The sequence below is a fragment of the Manis javanica genome, chromosome 4 (assembly GCF_040802235.1).
Source record: "Manis javanica isolate MJ-LG chromosome 4, MJ_LKY, whole genome shotgun sequence".
In the NCBI taxonomy this organism is placed as follows: Eukaryota; Metazoa; Chordata; class Mammalia; order Pholidota; family Manidae; genus Manis; species Manis javanica.
In genome coordinates, this window is record NC_133159.1 from 42326217 (window position 1) to 42353460 (window position 27244).

At 37.7% G+C, this 27244-nt stretch overlaps 1 protein-coding gene across 1 annotated transcript in view; it reads left to right on the top strand.

Annotated features, from left to right (window-relative positions):
* The window catches only part of ZYG11A (zyg-11 family member A, cell cycle regulator), a 64144-nt gene that overhangs the window by 1756 nt on the left and 35144 nt on the right, over window positions 1-27244 (top strand). The window contains 2 exon segments of the mRNA XM_073232851.1: window positions 13086-13251; window positions 19232-19983. Of these exon segments, the coding sequence (XP_073088952.1) occupies window positions 13086-13251; window positions 19232-19983 (918 nt within the window).

Sequence of the window (27244 nt, forward strand, 5' to 3'; positions counted from 1 at the left end):
TAAAGTCACCCTCCTTCCTCCTCTGAGAATTGCATGTTAGAACAAAACTGATAACCTGAGGGGAAGGGAACCTATTCATAGGATCCATACAGGTCACCTCCGGGAGCAGAGAGCTGGGTGGAGAAGGCTTTGGGTGGGAGGTAGGTGGCGAATGGAAGGTACTGACACAGGTAGAACCAGTAGGATTTGCTAATGTACGCTACTGGATATGTGTGTTTGTGGGGCGTGATTAAGGACGAAGAAGCATGAGTAAAGATTAAGCAACTGAATAGTTGTGATGCCATTTACTGAGCAGGGAAAAACTGGGGAGGTGTTTTTTATTTGGCGAGTTTAAAGTATTTGTAATAGTTTAGTAGATATGTCAGGGAGGCAACTGGATATCTAAAGCTATAGATTAAAGAGAGATCTGACCTGGAGATAAAAATCTGGAATTCATAGGGTATATAGATAATATTTAGAATCATGTAACCAGTAGTCATATATTAGAGGTAATTAGTTATTAGCAGGGCTGGGCGGGGATGGAAGCCAGATAGAGTGATTTGAAGAATGAATGGCGTAGGATGTTTCTGAGAAACACACTATTGAGTTTTAAAATGAAAGCAAGTAGCAGAATGCTGTGGTATAATTCTGTTTGTATAAAGCTCGGAAACATGCAGAGGTAAAAATACTCGGAATAATGATTACCTCTGGGTAAGGGGATGGGAAATAGCATCAGGGAGAGGCAAATAAGGAATCCCAAAAATATTGGTATTTTTTTTGTGTGTGAATATGAGTGTTTAAAAAATGTTCTATATTTTGTTTTATTTTTATATTTAAATGCTTTACACGTTTTAAGTATCTTTTAAGTGGATTTAATTTTTAATAGACTTTATTTTTAAAATGGGGCTGCCATGTCCAATAGTAAGGCAATAATGTCATAAAGTCTTAAAACCAACTATTTTGGATAAAATGTGACAAACACTCTTTAAATGCAAAGGGAAAATCCCAGCACTCCCACCCAGTTCAGAGAATCTGGAAATTGACACTGTAAGCAGGCTCTAAGGCTTTAACATTTACCAATATCAATAACCAAGAATTAGAGACTAGGCCTTTGCCAAAACCAGGCAAGGAGTTTGGAGACTATAAACTAAAACTATATATATAAAATATAACTAATGTGGGTTAATAAAGTCTGACTAGACTTCAGTAAAGTGATAGCTCTAAAAAAATCTGCTTCAGGGAAAGAGGGAAAATGGTCAGTTTTGGCTTGGATTTTGAGTGAGAAAAATATTTCCTCCAAGTTTACTATCCCAGGACTGTCATCACACAAATTCGGGGTTTTAGTTGCCATTTCTTGCTTGGGTCAGAAAATCTGTAGCCGAGAAACTATCAGCGAGAGCCCCAGTGAAGCCCCTGGGGTAACAAGCGGTCAGCAGAACAGGTTACCACTGCCTTAGGTAAAGCTGAGTGCACACTAAGTACAGAATTCCAGGGACCCAGAAATATCCCTAGGTAACTAACTACCCAAGAAAAATGAGAACTATGTTCACACAAACCTTTACATGGTTATTTAGAGCATCTTTTTTCAAAATTGTCAAAAACCTCAAACAGTCCAAAATGCCCTTCAGTTAGTGAAGAAATTGTGGTATAGTCATATAGTACAGTACTTCACAGCAATAAAAAGGAATGAATTAGAAACATGCAACAATACGGTTGAATATTAAATGCATTATGCAAAGTGAAAAGTCAGATTTGAAAGGTGTACCTACTGTATGATTCTGTTTATATGACATTTTGGAAAAGGCAGAATTCTGGGGACAGAATGCAGGTAAGTGCTTGCTAGGGGTTGGGAGGCTGTCTCCATAGGGACCGTAGGGAATTTTGGAGTCATGGAACTGTTCTCTAGTTTTATCATGGTGGCAGTACATGACTCAATGCGTTAATCAAAATTCGCAGAACTGAGTATACACCAAAAAATAATTTTTTTCTGTATGTGAATTATACCTCAATTATACAAAACCAAAAATTAATAGGAGGAAAGGGATACAAAAGGCCCTCCTTACCCAAGGTTTCACTTTAAGCAGTTGCAGTGACTTGTGGTCAGCCTTGGTCTGGAATCAAATGATCCTTCAGATAGATTGTTAGGTCAGTAGTAACCTAACTCTATGGCACAATACCTACATTGTTCACCACACTTCATCTCATCATGTAGGCATTTTATCATTTCACAGCATGATAAAAGAAAAAAAGTGAGTACAGTACAGTGAGTTATTTTGAGACAGAGACATTCACATAACTTCTATTACAGCATGTTGTAATTGTTCCAATTTATTATTATTGTTAATCTGTGCCTTATTTATAAGTTAGACTTTATCACATGTATATATGTATAGGAAAACAGTATATATAGGGTTTGGTATTGTTTGATTTCAGGCATCCACTGGGGGTCTTGGATCATATCTCCTGTGGTTAAGTAGGGACTGTATAAAACATGTAAACTTTTTAGAGAAATTTTGTGATGAAGAGGAGTAACTAAAGAGGATGAAGAGATCAGCAGGCTTTTTTTTTTTGGGTGAAAGAAATACTTTATTTCATAATATTTTCCAAGAAAATATTTACCTTTTGTTCCTCATTTTTATAATGGAATTTTGTCAAGGAATGTTCCCTTTACTGTTATTATTATTTTTATTTTGGTGTCATTACTCTACAATTACATAAGGAACATTATGTTCACTAGACTCCCCCCACCACCAAGTTCCCCCCGCATTCCCCATTGCAGTCAGTGTCCATCAGCGTAGTAAGATGCTGTAGAATCACTACTTCTCTTCTCTGTGTTGTACAGCCTTCCCATGCTCCTCCCTCTACATTATACATGCTAATCATAATGCCCCCTTTCTTTTTTCTCCCCACTTATCCCTCCCTTCCCACCCATCCTCCCCAGTCCTTTTCCTTTGGTAACTGTTAGTCCATTCTTGGGTTCTGTGAGTCTTCTGGTATTTTGTTCCTTCAGTTTTTCCTTTGTTCTTATGCTCCACAGATGAGTGGAATCATTTGATACTTGTCTTTCTCCGCCTGGCTTATTTCACTGAGCATAATACCCTCCAGCTCTATCCATGTTGCAAATGGTAGGGTTTGTTTTCTTCTAATGGCTGAATAATATTCCATTGTGTATATGTACCACATCTTCTTTATCCATTCATCTACTGATGGACACTTAGGTTGCTTCCATTTCTTGGCTATTGTGAATAGTGCTGTGATACACATAGGAGTGCATCTGTCTTTTTCAAACTGGGCTGCTGCATTCTTAGGGTAAATTCCTAGGAGTGGAATTACTGGATCAAGTGGTATTTCTGTTTTGAGTTTTTTGAGGCACCTCCATAATGCTTTCCACAATGGTTGAACTAATTTACATTCCCACCAGCAGTGTAGGAGGGTTACCCTTTCTCCACATCCTTGCCAACGTTTGTTGTTGTTTGTCTTTTGGATGATGGTGATCCTTACTGGTGTGAGGTGATATTGTGGTTTTGATTTGCATTTCTCTGATGACTAATGATGTGGAGCATCTTTTCATGTGCCTGTTGGCCATCTCAATTTCTTCTTTGGAGAACTGTCTGTTCAGCTCCTCTGACCATTTTTTGATTGGATTATTTGCTTTTTGTTCGTTGAGGTGCATGAACTCTTTATATATTTTGGATGTCAATCCTTTATTGGATCTGTCATTTATGAATATATTCTCCCATACTGTAGGATGCCTTTTTGTTCTATTGGTGGTGTCCTTTGCTGTACAGAAGCTTTTCAGTTTGATGTAGCCCCACTTGTTCATTTTTGCTTTTGTTTCCCTTGCTCAGGGAGATATCGTCATGATGCCCGGGGAGATATGTTCAAGACGGGCTCTTTTTAAGATAAATAGTAGAGCATAAATTGTGTGTTAAAAATGATTCATTCTGAGGAGCATTTGAAGAAACATGTATGAATGAAGAAACAACAGGAGAGGCCAAGGCAAGAAGGATGAAATCCAGTGAGCACATGGCATTAGTGTTGGTCTTTGCAAGGAGGTGGCACATTTTCCATAGAAGAGAAGAAGGAAAAAGATGCATGCAGTTCCTAGCTAAAAGTGAAAATTTAATTTTTCTCAGTGAAGTGAGACAGATTCTGGTATCAGCATATATTAGGTTGGAGGAACAAGTAGAAGGCATGGATGGTGGGAGAGTGCTCTGTCTAAAGAGATGTAGATAGAGTTACTGTGTCAGCTTCTGAAGGCTCATTAGAAGTTAACGATTATAAATTACAAACTATGGTATGTGAATCTTCCCCAATCCATAGACGTTAGTTGCTGGGTGTTGCCACAAAAAAGGTAGATGGCAAAGTTCTTCCAGAATGGAGTTTTGTTTGTAGAGTGTAATGGGGAAGGGAACAAGTTGAAGGTATTAGCAAAGGAGAAATTTTATACTTTGGACCATGAGGGAATTTAATAGTTGAAAGTGGTGTGGGGATGAATGAATTATTGTATGGTGGAAGTCTTTGATGAAGATAGCAACCTCTGTTTGGCTTATCACTCTTCATGGCTGACCTTTCAAATATTTGTTGAATGAACAAATGCTAGTCTCTTTCTTAGATGAGAAAGGGACCATATGCCTTTATAGTCTTACCTCTCCACCAGTTCCTGCTCTTCTACAATACCCTTGGTGTATCAGCCTTTTACAAGGTGGACTTTGTTTTTTTGAGAGGGCATCTCTCATATTTATTGATCAGATGGTGGTTAACAACAATACAATTCTGTATAGGGGACTCAATGCACAATCATTAATCAACCCCAAGCCTAATTCTCAACAGTCTCCAATCTTCTGAAGCATAATGAACAAGTTCTTACACAGTGAATAAGTTCTTACATGGTGAACAGTGCAAGGGCAGTCATATCACATAAATGTTCGGTTTTGATCACGTGTCATGAACTATAAACAATCAAGTCAGATATCATTATTCATTTGATTTTTATACTTGATTTATATGTGAATCCCACATTTCTCCCTTATTATTATTATTATTTTTTTAATAAAATGCTGAAGTGGTAGGTAGATGCAAGATAAAGGTAGAAAACATAATTTAGTGCTGTAAGAGGGCAAAAGTAGATGATCAGGTCTCTGCCTATAGACTAAATATTAATCCAAGCTAGACAAGGGCAACAAAATATCCACGGATACAGAAGATTTCTCTAAAAACAGGTGGGGGTGAGGTTCTAAGCCTCACCTCTGTTGATCCCCAATTTCTCACCTGATGGCCCCCCTGCGACTGTGCCTGTCTTAGGCTGTTCCTCCCTAAGAGGAATCTTACCCATCTCTGGCTAACCAGTCATCTTCCGGGGCCATACAGGGAAATGTAAAATTGGTAAGTGAGAGAGAAGCCATATTGTTTGAAAAGGTTAGCTTTTTACTTCTTTGCATATTTATGCCCTGTGGCTTCTATGCCCAGCATTTGTCTTGAGGTATCTTTACCACTTGAAGGAATTATGATACTCGGTAAATTTGATATGAGGCACAAATTCTATTTAAGGGTTATAATTAGGAAGGAAGAAGAAAAGCTATAGAAGTAGCAGGCGGAAGAAAACATGGGAAGATTGATTATTTCTTTGACATATCTTCTTGTAGAGTAACTTCAGCATGTATAGGTTTTAAACTACTAATTAAATTGCGTACACACATTAACATAATAGGAGTACAGTTACCTAACCAGAGCAGACCTATAGTTACCAGCCATCTCCAGTGTAACCAAGAAAACCAGTTAGGCACCTTAGGCATTTGTGAAAACTTATCTATGATATGGTGGATATTGTCAAACTGAACTTGAACAGTCTGAGAGAAATCAGACAAATTAAAATAACCCATACCTGGGGACTGTTCACATCCCATATGTTCTTTTAACAGTCGATAGTCTGTAGTTGTAAGATTTTGGAGCGTTACAACTTGCACTGCTCCTAATTCTTGGTTGAGTTCCAACAGTATAGATCCAGTCAAATTTGTTGTTTTACTGTATGCACAGGCCAGCTTGGATATCTCCTTCTTCATTCCAGTGGCAAGTCCAAGAACCAGTGGGATGAATGCAGGTACAACTGCAACAGCGCCAGGATCTTTGTTGAAGTTTTTTGATGATCATCTTCTAGAATGACTCTTCCAGAGGATGTTGATGTTGGAAGTTCTTCATGTTGTATCTTAATTCCGTTTTCTGGGTAGCCAAGTTAGGCTTTGATCCTCTGTATAAACACAAACAAACCCTTTGCCCACACTTTGATATGACCTTTATACCACTGTGAAGAACTATTCGAGATCACCACACAGGAACTCCTTTTTCTTTTCTAAGAGAAAGGAATATTGTCAGAAAAATGTACTTCCATAGCTGATCATCTGACACCCTTTAAAAGATTAAAATTAAGGTTATGTAAAGCATGCATTAATCGTTGATTTGCAGTTAGTTTTATCCTATCAGGGAGTAATCCCCCTCTTCTTTCTCTTTTTTTTTGGTTATCATTAATCTACAATTACATGAAGAATATTATGTTTACTAGGCTCTCCTCTATACCAAGTCCCCCCAACAAACACCATTACAGTCACTGTCCATCAGCATAGCAAAATGTTGTAGAATCACTACTTGTCTTCTCTGTGTTGCACAGCCCTCCCCTTTCTCCCACCCCCCACATTGTGCATGCTAATCATAATACCCCCTTTCTTCTTTCCCCACCTTACCCCTCCCTAACCACCCATCCTCCCCAGTCCCTTTCCCTTTGGTACCTGTTAGTCCATTCTTGGGTTCTGTGATTCTGCTGCTGTTTTGTTCCTTCAGTTTTTCCTTTGTTCTTATACTCCACAGATGAGTGAAATCATTTGGTCTCTCTCTTTCTCCGCATGGCTTATTTCACTGAGCATATTACCCTCTAGCTCCATCCATGTTGTTGCAAATGGTAGGATTTGTTTTCTTCTTATGGCTGAATAATATTCCATTATGTATATGTACCACATCTTCTTTATCCACTCATCTACTGATGGACACTTAGGTTGCTTCCAATTCTTGGCTATTGTAAATAGTGCTGCGATAAACATAGGGGTGCATCTGCTTTCAAACTGGAGTGCTGTGTTCTTAGGGTAAATTCCTAGGAGTGGAATTCCTGGGTCAAATGGTAAGTCTATTTTGAGCATTTTGAGGAATCTCCATACTGCTTTCCACAATGGTTGAACTAATTTACATTCCCACCAGCAGTGTAGGAGGGTTCCCCTTTCTCCACAACCTCGCCAACATTTGTTGTTGTTTGTCTTTTGGATGGTAGCCATCCTTACTGGTGTGAGATGATATCTCACTGTGGTTTTAATTTGCATTTCTCTGATAATTAGTGATGTGGAGCATCTTTTCATGTGTCTGTTGGCCATCTGAATTTCTTTTTTGATGAACGGTCTGTTCAGTTCCTCTGCCCATTTTTTAATTGGATTATTTGCTTTTTGTTTGTTGAGGTGTGTGAGCTCTTTATGTATTTTGGATGTCAAGCCTTTATCAGATCTGTCATTTACAAATATATTCTCCCATACTGTAGGGTACCTTTTTGTTCTATTGATAGTGTCTTTTGCTGTACAGAAGCTTTTCAGCTTAATATAGTCCCACTAATTCATTTTTGCTTTTGTTTTCCTTGCCCGGGGAGATATGTTCAAGAAGAGGTCACTCATGTTTATGTCTAAGAGATTTTTGCCTATGTTTTTTTCTAAGAGTTTTATGGTTTCATGACTTACATTCAGGTCTTTGATCCATTTCGAATTTACTTTTGTGTATGAGGTTAGACAATTGTCCAGTTTCATTCTCCTACATGTAGCTGTCCAGTTTTGCCAGCACCATCTGTTGAAGAGACTGTCATTTTGCCATTGTATGTCCATGGCTCCTTTATCAAATATTAATTGACCATATATGTTTTGGTTAATGTCTGGAGTCTCTAATCTGTTCCACTGGTCTGTGGCTCTGTTCTTGTGCCAGTACCAATTTGTCTTGATTACTATGGATTTGTAGTAGAGCTTGAAGTTGGGGAGTGAGATCCCCCCAACTTTATTCTTTCTCAGGATTGTTTTGGCTATTCGGGGTCTTTGGTGTTTCCATATGAATTTTTTAACTATTTGTTCCAGTTCATTGAAGAATGTTGCTGGTAATTTGATAGGGATTGCATCAAATCTGTATATTGCTTTGGGCAGGATGGCCATTTTGCCGATATTAATTCTTCCTAGCCAAGAGCATGGGATGAGTTTCCATTTGTTAGTGTACCCTTTAATTTCTCTTAAGAGTGTCTTGTAGTTTTCAGGGTATAGGTCTTTACCTTCTTTGGTTAGGTTTATTCCTAGGTATTTTATTCTTTTTGATGCAATTGTGAATTGAGTTGTTTTCCTGATTTCTCTTCCTATTGGTTCATTGTTAGTGTATAGGAAAGCCACAGATTTCTGTGTGTTAATTTTGTATCCTGCAACTTTGCTATATTCCGATATCAGTTCTAGTAGTTTTGGATTGGAGTCTTTAGGGTTTTTTATGTACAGTATCATGTCATCTGCAAATAGTGACACTTCCACTTCTTCTTTACCAATCTGGATTCCTTGTATTTCTTTGTTTTGTCTGATTGTGATGGCTAGGACCTCCAGTACTATGTTAAATAACAGTGGGGAGAGTGGGCATCCCTGTCTTGTTCCCAATCTCAGAGGAAAAGCTTTCAGCCTCTCACTGTTCAGTATGATGTTGGCTGTGGGTTTATCATATATGGCCTTTATTATGTTGAGGTACTTGCCCTCTATACCCATTTTGCTGAGTTTTTATCATGAATGAATGTTGAATTTTGTCAAATGCTTTTTCAGCATCTATGGAGATGATCATGTGGTTTTTGTCCTTCTTTTTGTTGATGTGGTGGATGATGTTGATGGATTTTCGAATGTTGTACCATCCTTGCATTCCTGGGATGATTCCCACTTGGTCATGGTGTATGATCCTTTTGATATATTTTTGAATTCAGTTTGCTAATATTTTATTGAGTATTTTTGCATCTATGTTCATCAGGGATATTGGTCTGTAATTTTCTTTTTTTGTGGTGCCTTTGCCTGGTTTTGGTATTAGGGTGATGTTGGCTTCATAGAATGAGTTTGGGAGTATTCCCTCCTCTTCTATTTTTTGGAAAACTTTAAGGAGAATGGGTATTATGTCTTCTGTGTGTGTATGATAAAATTCTGAGGTAAATCTGTCTGGCCCGGGGGTTTTGTTCTTGGGTAGTTTTTTGATTACCGTTTCAATTTCTTTGCTCGTAATTGGTTTGTTTAACTTTTGTGTTTCTTCCTTGGTCAGTCTTGGGAGGTTGTATTTTTCTAGGAAGTTGTCCATTTCTTCCAGCTTTTCCAGCTTGTTGGCATATAGGTTTTCATAGTAGTCTTTAATAATTCTTTGTATTTCTGTGGAGTCTGTCGTGATTTTTCCATTCTCATTTCTGATTCTGTTGATGTGTGTTGATTCTCTTTTTCCCTTAATAAGTTTGACTAGAGGCTTATCTATTTTATTTATTTTCTCAAAGAACCAGCTCTTGGTTTCGTTGATTTTTGCTATTGTTTTATTCTTCTCAATGTTGTCTATTTCTTCTCTGATCTTTATTATGTCCCTCCTTCTGCTGACTTTAGGCCTCATTTGTTCTTCTTTTTCCAGTTTCAATAATTGTGATGTTAGACTATTCATTTGGGATTGTTCTTCCTTCTTTAAGTGTGCCTGGTTTGGTATATACTTTCCTCTTAAGACTGCTTTCGCTGCGTCCCACAGAAGTTGGGGCTTTGTGTTCTTGTTGTTATTTGTTTCCATATATTCATTGATCTCTATTTTAATTTGATCGTTGATCCATAGATTACTTAGGAGTGTGTTGTTAAGCCTCCATGTCTTTGTGAGCCTTTTTGTTTTCTTTGTAAAATTTATTTCTAGTTTTATACCTTTGTGTTCTGAAAAGTTGGTTGGTAGAATTTCAGTATTTTGGAATTTGTTGAGGCTCTTTTTGTGACCTAGTATGTGGTCTATTCTGGAGAATGTTCCATGTGCACTTGAGAAGAATGTATATCCTGTTGCTTTTGGATGTAGAGTTCTATAGATGTCTATTAGGTCCATCTGTTCTAGTGTGTTGTTCAGTGCCTGTGTGTCCTTACTTATTTTCTGTCCAGTGCATCTATCCTTTGGGGTGAGTGCCATGTTGATGTCTCCTAAAATGAATGCATTGTATTCGATTTCCCCCTTTAGTTCTGTCAGTATTTGTTTCACATATGCTGGTGCTCCTGTGTTGGGTGCATATATATTTAGAGTGGTTATATCCTCTTGTTGGACTGATCCCTTTATCATTATGTAGTGTCCTTCTTTATCTCTTGTTACTTTCTTTATTTTGAAGTCTATTTTGTCTGATACTAGTATTGCGACGCCTGCTTTTTTCTCCCTATTCTTTGCATGAAATATCTTTTACCATCCCTTGAGTTTTACTCTGCGCCTGTCTTTGGATTTGAGGTGAGTCTCTTGTAAGCAGCATATAGATGGGTCTTGCTTTTTTATCCATTCTATTACTCTGTGTCTTTTGATTGGTGCATTCAATCCATTTACATTTAGGGTGACTATTGAAAGAAATGTACTTATTGCCATTGCAGGCTTTAGATTTGTGGTTAACAAAAGTTCAAGATTAGCTTCTTTAGTATCTTACTGCCTGACTTAGCTCGCTTATTGAGCTATTATACACACTGTCTGGTGATTCTTTATTTCTCTCCCTTCTTATTCCTCCTCCTCCATTCTTTATATGTTGGGCGTTTTATTCTGTGCTCTTTTTTGTTTCCTTTAACTGCTTTTGTGGGTAGTTGATTTTATTTTTTGCCTTTAGTTAGTATTTGGTTGGGCTGCTTTCTTTGCTGTAATTTTATTCTCTCTGGTGACATCTATTTAGTCTTAGAAGTACTCCCATCTAGAGCAGTCCCTCTAAAATACCCTGTAAAGGTGGTTTGTGGTAGGCAAATTCCCTCAACTTTTGCTTGTCTGGGAATTGTTTAATCCCTCCTTCAGATTTAAATGATAATCGTGCTGGATACAGTATCCTTGGTTCAAGGCCCTTCTGTTTCACTGCATTAAATATATCATGCCATTCTCTTCTGGCCTGTAATGTTTCTGTTGAGAAGTCTGATGATAGCCTGTTGGGTTTTCCTTTATAGGTGACCTTTTTCTCTCTAGCTGCCTTTAAAAGTCTTTCCTTGTCCTTGATCTTTGTCATTTTAATTATTATGTGTCTTGGTGTTCTCCTCCTTGGGTCCTTTCTGTTGGGAGTTCTGTGTATTTCCGTGGTCTGTTCGATTATTTCCTCCCCAGTTTGGGGAAGTTTTCAGCAATTATTTCTTCAAAGACACTTTCTATCCCTTTTTCTCTGTCTTCTTCTGGTACCCCTGTAATACGGATATTGTTCCTTTTGGATAGGTCACACAGTTCTCTTAGTGTTGTTTCATTCCTGGAGATCCTTTTATCTCTCTCTATGTCAGCTTCTATGCGTTCCTGTTCTCTGGTTTCTGTCCCATCAATGGCCTCTTGCATCTTATCCATTCTGCTTATAAATCCTTCCAGAGTTTGTTTCACTTCTGTAATCTCCTTCCGGATGTCTGTAATCTCCCTCCGGACTTCATTCCTTAGCTCTTGTGTATTTCTCTACATCTCTGTCAGCATGTTTATGATTTTTATTTTGAATTCTTTTTCAGGAAGACTGGTTAGGGCTGTCTCCTGTGCAGGTGTTGTCTCTGTTATCTTGGTTTGCGTGAAATTTTGCCTTTTCATGGCGATATAGATAGTTTGCAGAGCTAGCACGAGTGCCAGTTGAAAGAACTTTCCTTCTTGTTGGTTTGTGGCCTTCCTCTCCTGGGAGAGCAGCGACCTCTAGTGGGTTGTGCTGGGCAGCTGCACACAGACAGGGGTTCTGATTTTTGCCTGGCTGCTATGGAGTTTATCTCCACTGTTGCTGTGGGGGTGGCCTGCCTCGGGCTGCAGCTCCGATATAGTGGAGCTGCGTTGGAGGGGGAACGGTCGGGAGGCTATTTATCTCCGTGAGGGGCCTCCGTGCTCCCTGCTGCCCAGGGGGTTAGAGTGCCCAGAGTTCCCCAGATTCCCATGACGCTTTCATCCGGCAGTGGGGTCCCTGTCCCTTTAAGATTTCCAAAAAGCATTTGCTTTTCTTTGTTCCCAGGGCTGCAAGGACCTGCTCACAGTTCTTACTGTCCTTTTTCCCTAGTGTCCAGGACCCCACACATGCACTGTGTCTGCGCTCTGGTGTGGATGGCTAGGGCTGGCTATTTAGCAGTCCTGGGCTTCTTCTCCCTCCCTGCTGACTCCTCTCCTCCTGCCCGGAGCTGGGGGGAGGGGCACTCGGGTCCCGCCGGGCCGGGACTTGTATCTTACCCCCTTCACAAGGCACTGGGTTCTCGCAGGTGTGGATGTTGTCTGGATGTTGTCCTGTGTCTTCTGGTCTCTCTTTTAGGAAGAGTTGTCTTTGTTGTATTTTCAAAAATATATGTGGTTTTGGGAGGAGATTTCTGCTCCTCTACTCATGCCACCATCTTGCCTCTGCCTCCTACAATGTGGACATTTTTGAGGGTAAAAATAGTAAGGCCTTCTTACCTTCTGGTACATAGTAGTCACTGAGTAAATATCTGTTGAACGACTATGTGATTTCTGCTTAAATAGTCCCTGTGTTATACTGAATTGTCAGATTTCTTGTTTGTATTTCCCAATAAACTTAGATCCAGAAGGATTAGTAATTCTGTAACATACTCATCCCTGTATTTTCAGTGTCTGGCACAGTACAGGTGCTGAGTGAATGATTGGGAGAACTTAACTTTTTTCAAGATACAACAGAAGTTAGAACAAATAAAGTCTTCTATCAGTTGTAATAAGAGTTGAAATGAGGTGGTTTCTTTATATATAAATCATTATTAAAGTAAGGAGAATGTATCTTCAAATGTTATCATCAAGTAGTTTGAAGTACAGCATGACCACATTTATATTGATTTTTTTTAGATGTACTCTAACAAAGTTTGTTTGGGTTTGTTTGCTAGGAGGAGGCATCTCCCTACTCTTTAGTCAACATCTGCCTGAATGTCCTGATTGCTAATCTGGAAAAAGTGTGTTCTGAAAGGTCTGATGGAACACTGTGCCTCCCGGAGCATTGGCATTTCCCTCAGGAGGTAGCCGATCGATTCCTTGGGGTGATGACTTGGCAAGGTAATACTAAGGCTCCTTTATAGTGTACTCTTACAATACTTGACTACTTGAAAAGCACTTTTACATGCTTTTCCTATTTCTCACAACAACCCACTGAGAAATACAGAAATGATTGCCATTTTGTTTGTGTGGAGGTTGGGTTTCAATGTCTGTCTGGGACCCCTTGATAGAACTGGCCTTGCTTCTAGGCTTGCTCTGCTATTGGCTTAGCAGAGTGAGTGAAAATGGGGAACTGAGGCAAGTCACCACTCATCTGTTCTATCTACTCTGTAGCTTCTCAAGTGCTATTTCACTGGTCTTATGTCCTATTCTCTTCATTGTGAATATGAGATTTAAAAAACATTTCTTTACCTCTCATCGTAGTGGGACTTCCAAAAGGCTGTTTAATTTGCCATATTATAATTGTAACAAGTTACTGAGATGTAATTTGCATACTTTATAATTCACCCATTTAAAGTATATGATTCAATGATTTTTTTTTTAGTATATTCACAGAGTAGTGCAGTCATCATCACAATCAATTTTAGAACATTTTCATCACCTCAAAAAGAAGCTCTTTACCCACACTCCTAACCCCAAACAACCACTAATCTACTTTCTACCTCTATGGATTTGCCCATTCTGAACATTTACTATATAAAGATGGAATCATGCATTAAGTGGCCTTTTGTGTCTGGCTTCTTTGGTCCAGCCTAATACTGTCAGGGTGCATCCATAGTGTGGCATCAGTCACTACTTGTTCATTTTTATGGTGCATAACATCCCATTGTGTGACTACATCACTTTTTTTTTAATGATTAAAAAATTTTTATTAAGGTATTATTGATATACACTCTTATGAAGGTTTCCCATGAAAAAAACAATGTGGTTACTACATTTACCCATATTATCAAGTCCCCACCCATACCCCAATGTAGTGATTGTCCATCAGTGTGACTACATCACATTTTATTCATTCATCAGCTGATGGACATTTGGGTTGCTTCTACTACTTGTCTATTATGAATGCTACCATAAACATTTGTGTACATGCTTCTGTGTGGATGTGTGTTTTCATTTCTCTTGGGTGTATACAGAGATATGGAATTGCTAGGTCAAATGGTAATTCTGTGTTTAATTTTTTGAGGCACTTCAAACTGTTTTCCAAAGTGGCTGCACCATTTTACATTTCCACTAACATATCCAGTTCCTCCACATTCTTACCAAAACTTAACTACCTTTTGATTATAGCCATCCTGGTGGATATGAAGTAGTATCTATTGTTTTAGCTTGCATTTCCCTAATGACTGATGTTGAGCATCTCTTCATGTGCCTACTGGCTCTTTGTATATGTTCTTTGGAGAAGTGTTCAGAGCATATGCCCATTTCTTAATTAGGTTTCTTTTTTACTGAGTTGTGGATTTTTTTTTAACTGAAGTATAATTGACATACAATACTATATTAGTTTCATGTGTACAGTATAGTGATTTGATATTTATGTTACAAAATGATCACAACCGATCAATCACCACACAATGTTTTTACAGTATTATTGATGATATTCCCTATGCTGTATATTATATCTTTGTGTCTTATTTTAAGAGTTCTTTATATATTCTATATACAGGTCCTTTATCAGTTACATGATTTGCAGCTATTTTCTTCCATTCTGTAGAATCTTTTTTTTTTAATTTGAAGTATCACTGGTACACAGTCTTACATTGGCTTCAAGTACACAACACAGTAGTTCGGCAGTTTCCTGTATTATTAAATCCTAACCCCCAACTGGGGTGCAGTTACTATCTGTCAACATAGGAAGATGTTAGCAGCTGTGGATTGTCTTTTCACCTTGTTGATAGTGTCCTTTAACTCAAAATAGTTTTTAGTTTTGATGAAGTCAAATTTATCTATTTTTTCTTTCATTGGTTATGTTTTTGGTATCATATCCAAGAATCCTTTACCAAATTCAAGGTCCTAAAAAATTTACACCTATATTTTCTTCTAAGAGTTTTGTGTTTTCACTTTTAGATAGATTTAGGTCTGTAGTCCATTTTGAGTTAATTTTTGTATGTGGTGTGAGGTGTAAGGGTCTAGCTTCATTTCTTTTGCATATGGCTAGCACTTGTGTGGGTTGTTTTGCAGCTGTCCTAGCACTGTTTTTTCTCAATCCTATGGTCTTCATACCTGTATTGAACAAAAATCAGTTGACTGTAGATGCTTGGGTTTATTTCTGTACTGTCGATATTGTTCCTTGATTGATATGTCTATCCTTATGTCAGTACCACACTCTGTTGATACTGTTGCTTTGTAGTAAAATTTGAAATTGGAAAGTGTGAGTTTTCCAGCTTTTTTCTATTTCAGTATTGTTTTGGCATTTCTGGGTCCCCTATATTTCCATATGATTTTAGAATCATCTTGTCAGATTCTACAAAGAATACAGTTGGAATTTGAGTAGGGATTACATCAAATGTATATATCAATTTGAGGAGTATTGCCATATCTATTTATTTAGATTATCTTTATTTTCACCAGGGTTTTGCCATCTTAACAATCTGAAATTTTTCATTTGTGAGCATGGGATATGTTGAAATAGATCTTTACTTTCTTTCAACAATGTTTACTAGTTTATGAATTTAAATTTTATATTTCTTTTAATTTATTTTTGTATATTTTATTTTGATGATATGCAGGGGATTTCTTAATTTCATTTTTGGATTGTTCATTTTTAGTGTACAGAAATAGTTAATTTTTTAATGTTGAGATGTATCCTGGAAACTTGTTGAACTCATTTATTATTTGTAGTAGTTGTTTAGTGGATTCCTTGAATTTCTATAGACAAGATTCTGTCATCTGCAAATGGAGATAGTTTTATTTCTGCCTTTCCAGTTTGGATGCTTTTTATTTAATTTTCTTGTCCATTTTCACTGTTGAATCTCCAGTAAAATGTTGAAGTATTGGCCGTCGAAGTTGAGGTACTGGAGTGGACATCCTTGTCTTTCCCTGATCTTAGAGGGAAGCATCTAGTCTTTCACCATTAAGTTATGATGTTTGGGTTTTTTTGTAGCTGCCATTTACAGGCTGAAGAGGTCCCCTTCTGTTTTAGTTGGTTGAATGTTTTCATTACGAAAACAGTTTTGGCTATTTCTGCATATACTGAAATGTTCGTGTAGTTTTTGTTCAGTCTATGAATACAGTGTATTATGTTAATTGCTTTTTTGGATATTAATCCAACCATGCTTTCCTGGGATAAATTCCACATCATCATAGTATGTAATTCTTTTTATATGTTGCTAGATTCAACTTGTTGATATTTTGATGAGGATTTGTGTCCATAATTTTAAGAGGTACTGGTCTGTTATAATTCTTGTAATGTCTTTATCTGGGTTTGACATCAGAATAATACTGGCCTCCATGAATTGGGAGGTGTTTCCTCCTGTTTTTCGGAAGAGTTTGTGACTAATCAGTATATATTCTTTAAGTGTTGGGTAGACTTAGCCCTGTGGGCTTCTTTGTGTGGGTAGTTTTTGATGACAAATTCAGTCTATTTATTTGTTACAGGATCTGTTCATATTGACTATTTCTTCTCGAGTAGTTTTGGCAGTTTTTGTTCTGTGAACTTGTCTATTATCTACCTTGACCAGCATATAGTTGTTCATAGTATTACTTTATAATCCCTTTTTTTTTTCCTCTAAGTTCAGTAGTTCTGTCCCTGCTTTCATTTCTCATTTTAGTAATTTATGTTTCTTCTTTTTTCTTGGTCAGTTCATCAATTTTGTCAGTCTTTTCAAAGAACCAGCCTTTAGGTTCATTGATTCCCCCTCCTCCTTTATTGTATTTTCCATCATCCATTTCATTAATTTGCAGTTTAATCTTTATTATTTCCTTCCTTCTGCTCAGCTTATATTCAGTTTGCATTTTTCTATGTCTTACGGTAGAAGTTTAGGCTATTGATTTGGGATTTTTTTTTTAATATAGGTGATTAGAGCTGTAAATTTCCCTGAAGCACTGCTTTAATCACATACCATAAGGTTTTGTATATTGTCTTAATTTTTCATTCATCTCAAATTATTTTCTAGTTTACCTTTTGGTTTCATCTTTGACACAGTTGGTTTTTTTAGGAGTGTGTATTGTTTAATCTTCACATACTTTTGATTTTCCTGGATTTCTTTGTTACTGATTTATTATTTCATTTCATTGTGGCTGGAAAACATTTTCAAAGAATTGTTTTATTTCAGTTCTTTTAAATTTTTGGAGGTTTTTTTTGTGGCTTAATATATGGCTTCTTCTGGAGAATGTTCCAGGCACATTTGCTTGGAAATTCTGCTGCTGTTGGGTGAGTTCTGTAAATTTTTGTTAGATCTTGTTGGTTTACAATGTTTTTCTAATATTCTTTGCGTTGTTGAGCTTTTGTCCCGTTCATATTTAAAAAGCTTTTGAATCCTTTTGCTATGCTAAGTAGGCTATATCCATACTCTTAAGACATTTAACAGGGGACAAGAAAAAAGAGGGGTGTCATTCTTTTATGAAGGTACAGGTTGGGGAAGGGATAACATGGACCTGTTGTAAGCAGCAAGGAAAAAGCCAGTGAAGAGGGAAACATTGAAAACCTTTGCTTGAATTAGTATCTAAATGAGGTACATATGTTGTGATCAGTTGGTAGGCTTTTTAAGCCTCTCAATCTGTAGGCTTCCCCTCTATCTCTTGCATTATTTTGCAGTATATGGATTCAATTTATACATCTTTTTCCTTAGTCCCTTTCCCCTAGCTGATACAGCTACCATGTTCTGTCAGCCTTAGTTTAAACTTCCATCACGTCATTAAAATTATTAATAATCTCTTGCCTCATCTCTCATCTAACTCCCATTTAACACCATCCTAATTCTTTTATACAATATTAGTTGATTGCTCTAAAAATATAATTTTGACCATTTATTTTTCTGCTTATAAACTGAGTTCCTTATAGTCCATAGTGAATGTTTGCATTTTCCATCTTTGTGTATAGTCCCCAGGTTACATATTTTAACCTTGAGCAATATAGTTGTAGAAATATAACTTGAACAAGATGTGTTCCTGGCCTCACATATTCTAGTCTCACTTGGTAATGGTAAGTGAGGTACTTACACATTACCTATGTGCCAGACATTATGTTGTGCATGCTGTTTTTTACTTCCTTCCTCTTTTTGCCTTCCTCTCCACTTTTATACACAGCTGTGCCTCCCCCTTGCACACTGTGTTCCAGTAGTGCTGATCTACTTAGGGTCGTTCTGAATAATCTGCTACTGTGTGTCTCCATGTCTGATATGCTTAACCACCCTTCACCTAGGCAAACTGATGTTTGGTCTTCAAAACTTTCCTCAGAGTTAATTTCATCTGTACTAATTCAATACCTGGCACAAATCACTGTTGCATGCAAGACTGTATTTGTGGTCATGGGTGTCTAATTACTTTGTGTGCCCATTACTTAATACGGGATCTCACACATCAAAGATGTTTAGAAAATGAAATCTAGTACAACCCACTCATTTTACAGATGAGGAAAATTAGACCCAGAGAGGTAAGTGACTTGTCAAAGACCGTCTGCTAATTTGGTTGAAAGAAATCATTAGTAGTGTTTATGTATTACATACCCTGTGCTTACCTGCCTATTTAATTTTGTTCTCTTTTTTTGTGTGTGTATGAGGTTACTATGGATAAAGCTGTGGGCCCTGGAGTCAAAGTGGTTATGATTCCTGCATTGCCACATATTTTAACCTTGAACAAGTTATTTAATCTCTAAGTTTCCTTAGCTGTAAGATAATAGTAATAATAACAGTTCCTTTACAGTATTATTGTAAAGGGTAACTAGATCATCTGAGTAAAGGGTTTAGACAGTGCTCGGCATGGACTGAGCAGAAGCAGTAAATTTGGTCATTTTGTTATTATTAGCATCTGTCTTAGTTAACACAATGCCTAGTGGAAAAGATATGAGTTGTTATATAAACTGGTTCTGGTTCTCTTATAGGCAAGCTGACTGATAGAACAGCGAGCATTTTCCAAGGCAACCAAATGAAACTGAAGCTGGTCAATATCCAAAAAGCTAAAATCTCTACAGCTGCATTCATAAAAGCCTTCTGCCATCATAAAATCATTGAACTGGATGCTACTGCCGTGCACACTGACCTCTCAATCGCAGACATCATAACTGGACTCTGCAGCAATAGCTGGATCCAGCAAAATCTCCAGTGTCTCCTTTTGGACTCTACAAGCATCCCTCGAGATTCAAGGCTGCTGTTCTTCAGTCAGCTTACTGGTCTTCGCATTTTAAGTGTTTTCAATGTTTGTTTTCATAGTGAAGACCTAGCTAATGTTTCTCAGTTACCAAAACTGGAAAGCTTGGATATCTCCAATACTCTGGTCACTGACATCTCTGCCCTCCTTACCTGTAAAGAGCGACTCAAATCTCTCACAATGCACTATCTGAAATGCCTGACCATGACCAAACCACAGGTTCTTGCAGTCATTAGAGAACTTAAATGTCTGCTTCACCTTGATATCTCTGATCACAGGCAACTCAAATCAGATCTAGCTTTTCATTTGCTACAGCAGAAGGATATTCTGCCTCATGTTGTGTCGCTGGACATTTCGGGGGGCAATTGCATCACTGATGGAGCTGTAGAACTGTTCATACGACGGCGGCCTGCAATGAAGTTTGTGGGGCTGTTGGCTACAGATGCTGGTTATTCTGACTTCTTTCCTACAAAGCAAGGCTTGAGGGTTTGTTTTTATCTGATTCAAGTTTGTTTAATTTGTTCAGAAAATTTCTTAGCTTGTGTTGTATATCAGAACCTGTACTAGTTGTTAGGGTTACAAACAGATTTTTAAAAAATCCCTTAAGGCGCTTAACAATTAATCAGTGTAGCTACTCTGCAGAAGGTTGTAGAAACATAACTTTGAACAAGATGTGTTCCTGGCCTCACATATTCTAGTCTCACTTGGTAATAGTAAGTGAGGTACTTACACATTACCTATGTACCAGACATTATGTTATGCATGCTGTTTTCTACTTTAATCCCCCTATTTTATAGATGAAGAAATGGAAGCTTAGGGAGGTTAAACTACTCATCCACAATGATAGAACTTTGGGATTCTAAAACATGCTCTTCATCTAATTATAATTAATAAAGCAGGTGCTCAACATGGCTAACACCATTTTTGGTAAAGGTATGACAAAAAACAATTTTAAAAAGAAACAAGAAAGTTTTAAACATTGTCAGAGTAAATTTATAGCCTTTTCTGGTATTAAGTTTTTTTTTTTGGTATCATTAATCTACAGTTACATGAAGAACATTATGTTTACTAGGCTCCCCCCTTCACCAAGTCCCCCCCCCCACATAGTTCATCAGTGTAGTAAGATGCTGTAAAATCACTACTTGTCTTCTCTGTGTTGTACAGCCCTTCCCGTGCCACACACACAGTATACATGCTAATCGTAATGCTCCCTTTCTTTTTCCCCACCCTTGTCCCTCCCTCCCACCCATCCTCCCCAGTCCCTTTCCCTTTGGTAACTATTAGCCATTCTTGGATTTTGTGATTCTGCTGCTGTTTTGTTCCTTAAGTTTTCCTTTGTTCTTATACTCCACATATGAGTGAAATCATTTGGTACTTGTCTTTCTCCTCCTGGCTTATTTCACTGAGCATAATACCCTCCAACTCCATCCAAGTTGTTGCAAATGGTAGCATCTGTTTTTTTCTTATGGCTGAGTAATATTCCATTGTGTATATGTACCACATCTTCTTTATCCATTCATCTGCTGGTGGACACTTAGGTTGCTTCCATATCTTGGCTATTGTAAATAGTGCAGTGATAAACATAGGGGCGTATCTGTCTTTTTCAAACTGGAGTGCTGCATTCTTAGGGTAAATTCCTAGAAGTGAATTCCTGGGTCAAATGGTATTTCTATTTAGTGCATTTTGAGGAATCTCCATACTGCTTTCCACAATGGTTGAACTAATTTACATTCCCAGCAGCAGTGTAGGAGGGTTCCCCTTTCTCCACAACCGTGCCAACATTTGTTGTTAATGGCTTTTCGATATGGCCATCCTTACTGGTGTGAGGTGATATCTCATTGTGGTTTAAATTTGCATTTCTCTGATGACAAGCGATGTGGAGCATCTTCTCATATGTCTGTTGGCCATCTGAATTTCTTATTTAGAGAACTGTCTTTTCAGCTCCTCTGCCCATTTTTTAATTGGATTATTTGCTTTTTTGTTTTTTGAGGTGCGTGAGTTCTTTATATATTTTGGATGTCAGCCCTTTATCGGATCTGTCATTTATGAATATATTCTCCCATACTGTAGGATACCTTTTTTGTTCTATTGATGGTGTCCTTTGCTGTACAGAAGCTTTTTACATGAGTTTCTATCTCTTACATGTAGCTGTCCAGTTTTGCCAGCACCATCTGTTGAAGAGACTGTCATTTCCCAATTGTATGTCCATGGCTCCTTTATCATATATTAATTGGCCATATATGTTAGGGTTAATGTTTGGAGTCTCTATTCTGTTCCACTGGTCTGTGGCTCTGTTCTTGTGCCAGTACCAAATTGTCTTGATTACTGTGGCTTTGTAGTAGAGCTTGAAGATGGGGAGCGAGATCCCCCCCACTTTATTCTTCTTTCTCAGGATTGCTTTGGCTATTCGGGATCTTTGGTGATTCCATATGAATTTTTTAACTATTTGTTCCAGTTTGTTGAAGAATGCTGTTGGTAATTTGATAGGGATTGCATCAAATCTGTATATTGCTTTGGGCAGGATGGCCATTTTACCAATATTAATTCTTCCTAGCCAGGAGCATGGGATGAGTTTCCATTTGTTAGTGTCCTCTTTAATTTCTCTTAAGAGTGTCTTACAGTTTTCAGGGTATAGGACTTTCACTTCCTTGGTTAGGTTTATTCCTAGGTATTTTATTCTTTTGACGCAATTGTGAATGGAATTGTTTTCCTGATTTCTCTTTCTATTAGTTTATTGTTAGTGTATAGGAAAGCCACAGATTTCTGTGTGTTAATTTTGTATCCTGCAACTTTGCTGAATTCCAATATTAGTTCTAGTAGTTTCGGAGTGGAGTCTTTAGGGTTTTTTATGTACAATATCATGTCATCTGCAAATAGTGACACTTCCACTTCTTCTTTACCAATCTGGATTCCTTGTATTTCTTTGTTTTGTCTGATTGCCATGGCTAGGACCTCCAGTACTATGTTAAATAACAGTGGGGAGAGTGGGCATCCCTGTCTTGTTCCCGATCTCAGAGGAAAAGCTTTCAGCCTCTCACTGTTCATTATGATGTTGGCTGTGGGTTTATCATATATGGCCTTTATTATGTTGAGGTACTTGCCCTCTATGCCCATTTTGTTGAGAGTTTTTATCATGAATGGATGTTGAATTTTTTCAAATGCTTTTTCAGCATCTATGGAGATGATCATGTGGTTTTTGTCTTTCTTTTTGTTGATGTGGTGGGTGATGTTGATGGATTTTTGAATGTTGTACCATCCTTGCATCCCTGGGATGAATCCCACTTGATCATGGTGTATGATCCTTTTGATGTATTTTTGAATTTGGTTTGCTAATATTTTGTTGAGTATTTTTGCATCTACGTTCATCAAGGCTATTGGTCTGTAGTTTTCTTTTTTGGTGTGGTCTTTGCCTGGTTTTGGTATTAGGGTGATGTTGGCTTCATAGAATGAGTTTGGGAGTATTCCTTCCTCTCCTATTTTTTGGAAAACTTTAAGGAGAATGGGTATTATGTCTTCTCTGTATGTCTGATAAAATTCCGAGTTAAATCCATCTGCCCTGGGGGTTTTATTCTTGGGTGGTTTTTTGATTACTGCTTCAATATCTTTGCTCGTAACTGGTTTGTTTAAATTTTGTGTTTCTTCCTTGGTCAGGCTGGGAAGGTTGTATTTTTCTAGGAAGTTGTCCATTTCTTCTAGGTTTTCCAGCTTGTTAGCATATAGGTTTTCATAGTACTCACTAATAATTCTTTGTATTTCTGTGGGGTCTGTCTGGATTTTTCCTTTCTCGATTCTGATTCTGTTGTGTGTTGAGCCTCTTTTCCTCTTAATAAGTCTGGCTAGAGGCTTATTTATTTTGTTATTTTCTCGAAGAACAAGCTCTTGGTTTCATTGATTTTTTCTTTTGTTTTATTCTTCTCAATTTTATTTATTTCTTCTTTGATCTTTATTATGTCCCTCCGTCTGCTGACCTTAGGCCTCATTTTTTCTTCTTTTTCCAATTTTGATAATTGTGACATTAGACTATTAATTTGGGATTGTTCTTTCTTTAAATATGCCTGGATTGCTATATACTTTCCTCTTAAGACTGCTTTCGCTGCGTCCCACAGAAGTTGGGGCTTTGTGTTGTTGTCATTTGTTTCCATATATTGCTGGATCTCCATTTTAATTTGGTCATTGATCCATTGATTATTTAGGAACACGTTGTTAAGCCTCCATGTGTTTGTGGTCCTTTTTGCTTACTTCGTACAATCTATTTCTAGTTTTATATGTTTGCGGTCTGAAAAGTTGGTTGGTATGATTTTAATCTTTTGGAATTTATTGAGGCTCTTTTTGTGGCCTAGTATGTGGTCTATTCTGGAGAATGTTCCATGTGCACTTGAGAAGAATGTGTATCCTGTTGCTTTTGGATGTAGAGTTCTATGGATGTCTATTAGGTCCATCTGTTCTAGTGTGTTGTTCAGTGCCTCTGTGTCCTTACTTATTTTCTGTCTGGTGGATCTGTCCTTTGGAGTGAGTGGTGTGTTGAAGTCTCCTAAAATAAATGCATTGCATTCTATTTCGTCCTTTAATTCTGTTTGTATTTGTTTCAGGTATGTTGGTGCTCCTGTATTGGGTGCATATATATTTATAATGGTTGTATCCTCTTGTTGGATTGGCCACTTTATCATTATGTAATGTCCTTCTTTATCTCTTGTGACTTTCTTTGTTTCAAAGTCTATTTTGTCTGATACTAGTACTGCAACACCTGCTTTTTTCTACTTGTTGTTTGCAGGAAATATCTTTTTCCATCCCTTAACTTTTAGTCTGTGCATGTCTTTGGGTTTGTGGTGAGTCTCTTGTTAGCAGCATATAGATGGGTCTTGCTTTTTTATCCATTCTATTACTCTGTGTCTTTTGATTGGTGCATTCAGTCCATTTACATTCAGGGAGATTATTGAAAGATATGTACTTATTGCCATTGCAGGCTTTAGATTAGTGGTTACCAAAGGTTCAAGGTTTGCTTGTTTACTACCTTACTGTCTAACTTAACTCACTTATTGAGCTATTATAAAGGCAGCCTGATTATTATTTCTCTCCCTTTTTATTCCTCCTCCTACATTCTTCATATGTTGGGTGTTTTGTTCTGTGCTCTTTTTAGGAGTGCTCCTGTCTAGAGCAGTCCCTCTAAAATACCCTGTAGAGGTGGTTTGTGGGAGGCAAATTCCCTCAACTTTTGCTTGTCTGGGAATTGTTTAATCCCTCCTTCAGATTTAAATGATAATCGTGCTTGATACAGTATCCTTGGTTCAAGGCCCTTCTGTTTCATTGCATTAAGTATATCATGCCATTCTCTTCTGGCCTGTAAGGTTTCTGTTGAGAAGTCTGATGATAGCCTGATGGGTTTTCCTTTGTAGGTGACCTTTTTTTCTCTCGCTGCTTTTAATACTCTGTCCTTGTCCTTGATATTTGCCATTTTAATTATGTGTTTTGGTGTTGTCCTCTTTGGGTCCTTTCTGTTGGGAGTTCTGTGTACTTCTGTAGTCTGATCCAACTATTTCCTCCCCCAGTTTGGGGAAGTTCTCAGCAATTATTTCTTTCAAAGACACTTTCTATCCCTTTTTGTTTCTCTTCTTCTTCTGGTACCCCTATAATGCAGATATTGTTCCTTTTGGATTGGTCACACAGTTCTCTTAATATTGTTTCATTCCTGGAGATCCTTTTATCTCTCTCTGCGTCACCTTCTATGAGTATCTTGTCTGGTTTCTGTCCCATCAATGGCCTCTTGCATCTTATCCATTCTGCTTTTAAATGCTTCCAGAGATTGTTTCACTTCTGTAATCTCCCTCCGGATGTCACCCCTTGGCTCTTGTATATTTCTCTGCATCTCCATCAGCATGTTTATGATTTTTATTTCGAATTCTTTCTCAAGAAGACTGGTTAGGTCAATCTCCTTCTCAGGTGTTGTCTCTGTGATTTTTGTGTTTCTCAGATTCTGCCTTTTCATGGTGATAGAGATAGATTGCAGAGCTGGGGCGAGTGACGGCTTGGAGAATGTCCCTTCTTGTTGGTTTGTGGCCTTCCTAGTGACCTCTAGTGGCTTGTGCTGGGCAGCTGCATGCAGATGGGGCCTCTGATTCTTGCCCAGCCTCTATGGAGTTTAGCCCCGCAGTTGCTGTGGGCGTGTCCTGCCTCAGACTGTTGCTCCAATATGGCGGAGCTGCGTCAGAGGGGAAACGGCTGGGAGGCTGTTTATCTCCGTGAGGGGCCTCCGAGCCGCCCTGCTGCACAGGGGGTTAGGGCACCCAGAGTTCCCCGGGTTTCCCAGCTGCTGGGCTAAGTGTCCCTGGATGCTTCCTTCCAGTTGCGGGGTCTCGGTTCCTGCCGGGCTGCGGCTTGTATCTTACCCACTTCACAAGGCGCTGGGTTCTTGCAGGTGTGGATATAGTCTGGGTGTTGTCCTGTGTCTTCTGATTTCTCTTTTAGGGAGAGTTGTATTTGTTGTATTTTCAAAATATATGTGGTTTTGGGAGGAGATTTCCACTGCTCTACGCACACTGCCGTCTTGGCTCTAATCTGGTATTAGTTTTAAAGCAGCGTATATTTAAGTATGTTCTAGAATATTTTTTTACAACAATGACCCTCTACCTAGGTGGTGCATTGTAATCACTTTGGAGGCTTTAAAATATACTGATTCCTGTGTCCCATCTTCCAGAGATGATTTAATTGGCCTCGGACTTGGTGTTAAGATTTTAAAAGCTCCAGGTAATTCTAACATGCAGCCAAAGTTCAGAATCCCTGCTTTAAAAGAACCCTTTCTTTATAAATTTGTCATATGTAATTATTCCTAGGATGAGAGTAAAGCAATTTGCAGTAATTAGTTGTTTTCATATTTTCCTGTTCTGATTTGAAAATAGCAGTTGTGTTTTAAAATCCTTTTAATTTCTGACATCTCTAGTGAAAGTGGAAGCCATTGCTTAAGTCATTAGGCTTGAACTAGAAGACATAATTGGAACCTTCAGATTATGTATGTATAATAGAGAATTGTTTACCAGGAATGTACACATAGGCTGGTTTCAGGTTAATAGCATTTAACATCACAGTGATCAGAAAATCAGAAAAAAAAGATTTTAGCATGTAAACCTTAGTATATATGATAACATGGGACAGGTGCTGGAATATTCTATAGAGGGATTATGTACGTAGTTAAGATGCTGTCAAAGGAGGTATACCAAAAGGAAACAAGAAATTTTGTTTCAGCAGACTAACCTGGTATAGATGTAAGTTTAGTGTACTTTGAAGATTTGAAATTATGTACTATATACATGTTGGATATTGTGTGGATGGAAAGGAGATACCCTGATCTTCCCAGTACTAAGAAACTCTACAGATCTTATGCCATCCTTACGTGAAGTATAAGGTATAATAAATATAAAAGGTGTTCTTCATTTTTTAATAAAATTAATTTTATTAACTTACTAAATAAAATAAATTATAAATTATACAAAGTATTATAAAGTATAAATTATAAATAATTAATAAAATTATAAATCTAATAAATTTAAAAGGTGTTCTTATATATCAAAAACCTTTTATTGAATAGAAATTTATGTCTTTTAAATCAAATGCAAAATATACTAAGTAGTTTTATTGTTTGGGTTGATCAAAAATTTACTTACATTATAATAGATAAAATTCAGTGTTAGTGAAGATGTTGAAACACAACAAATGTTACTTCTTGCACCCCAAATTACAGTGGACAGCGTGTATT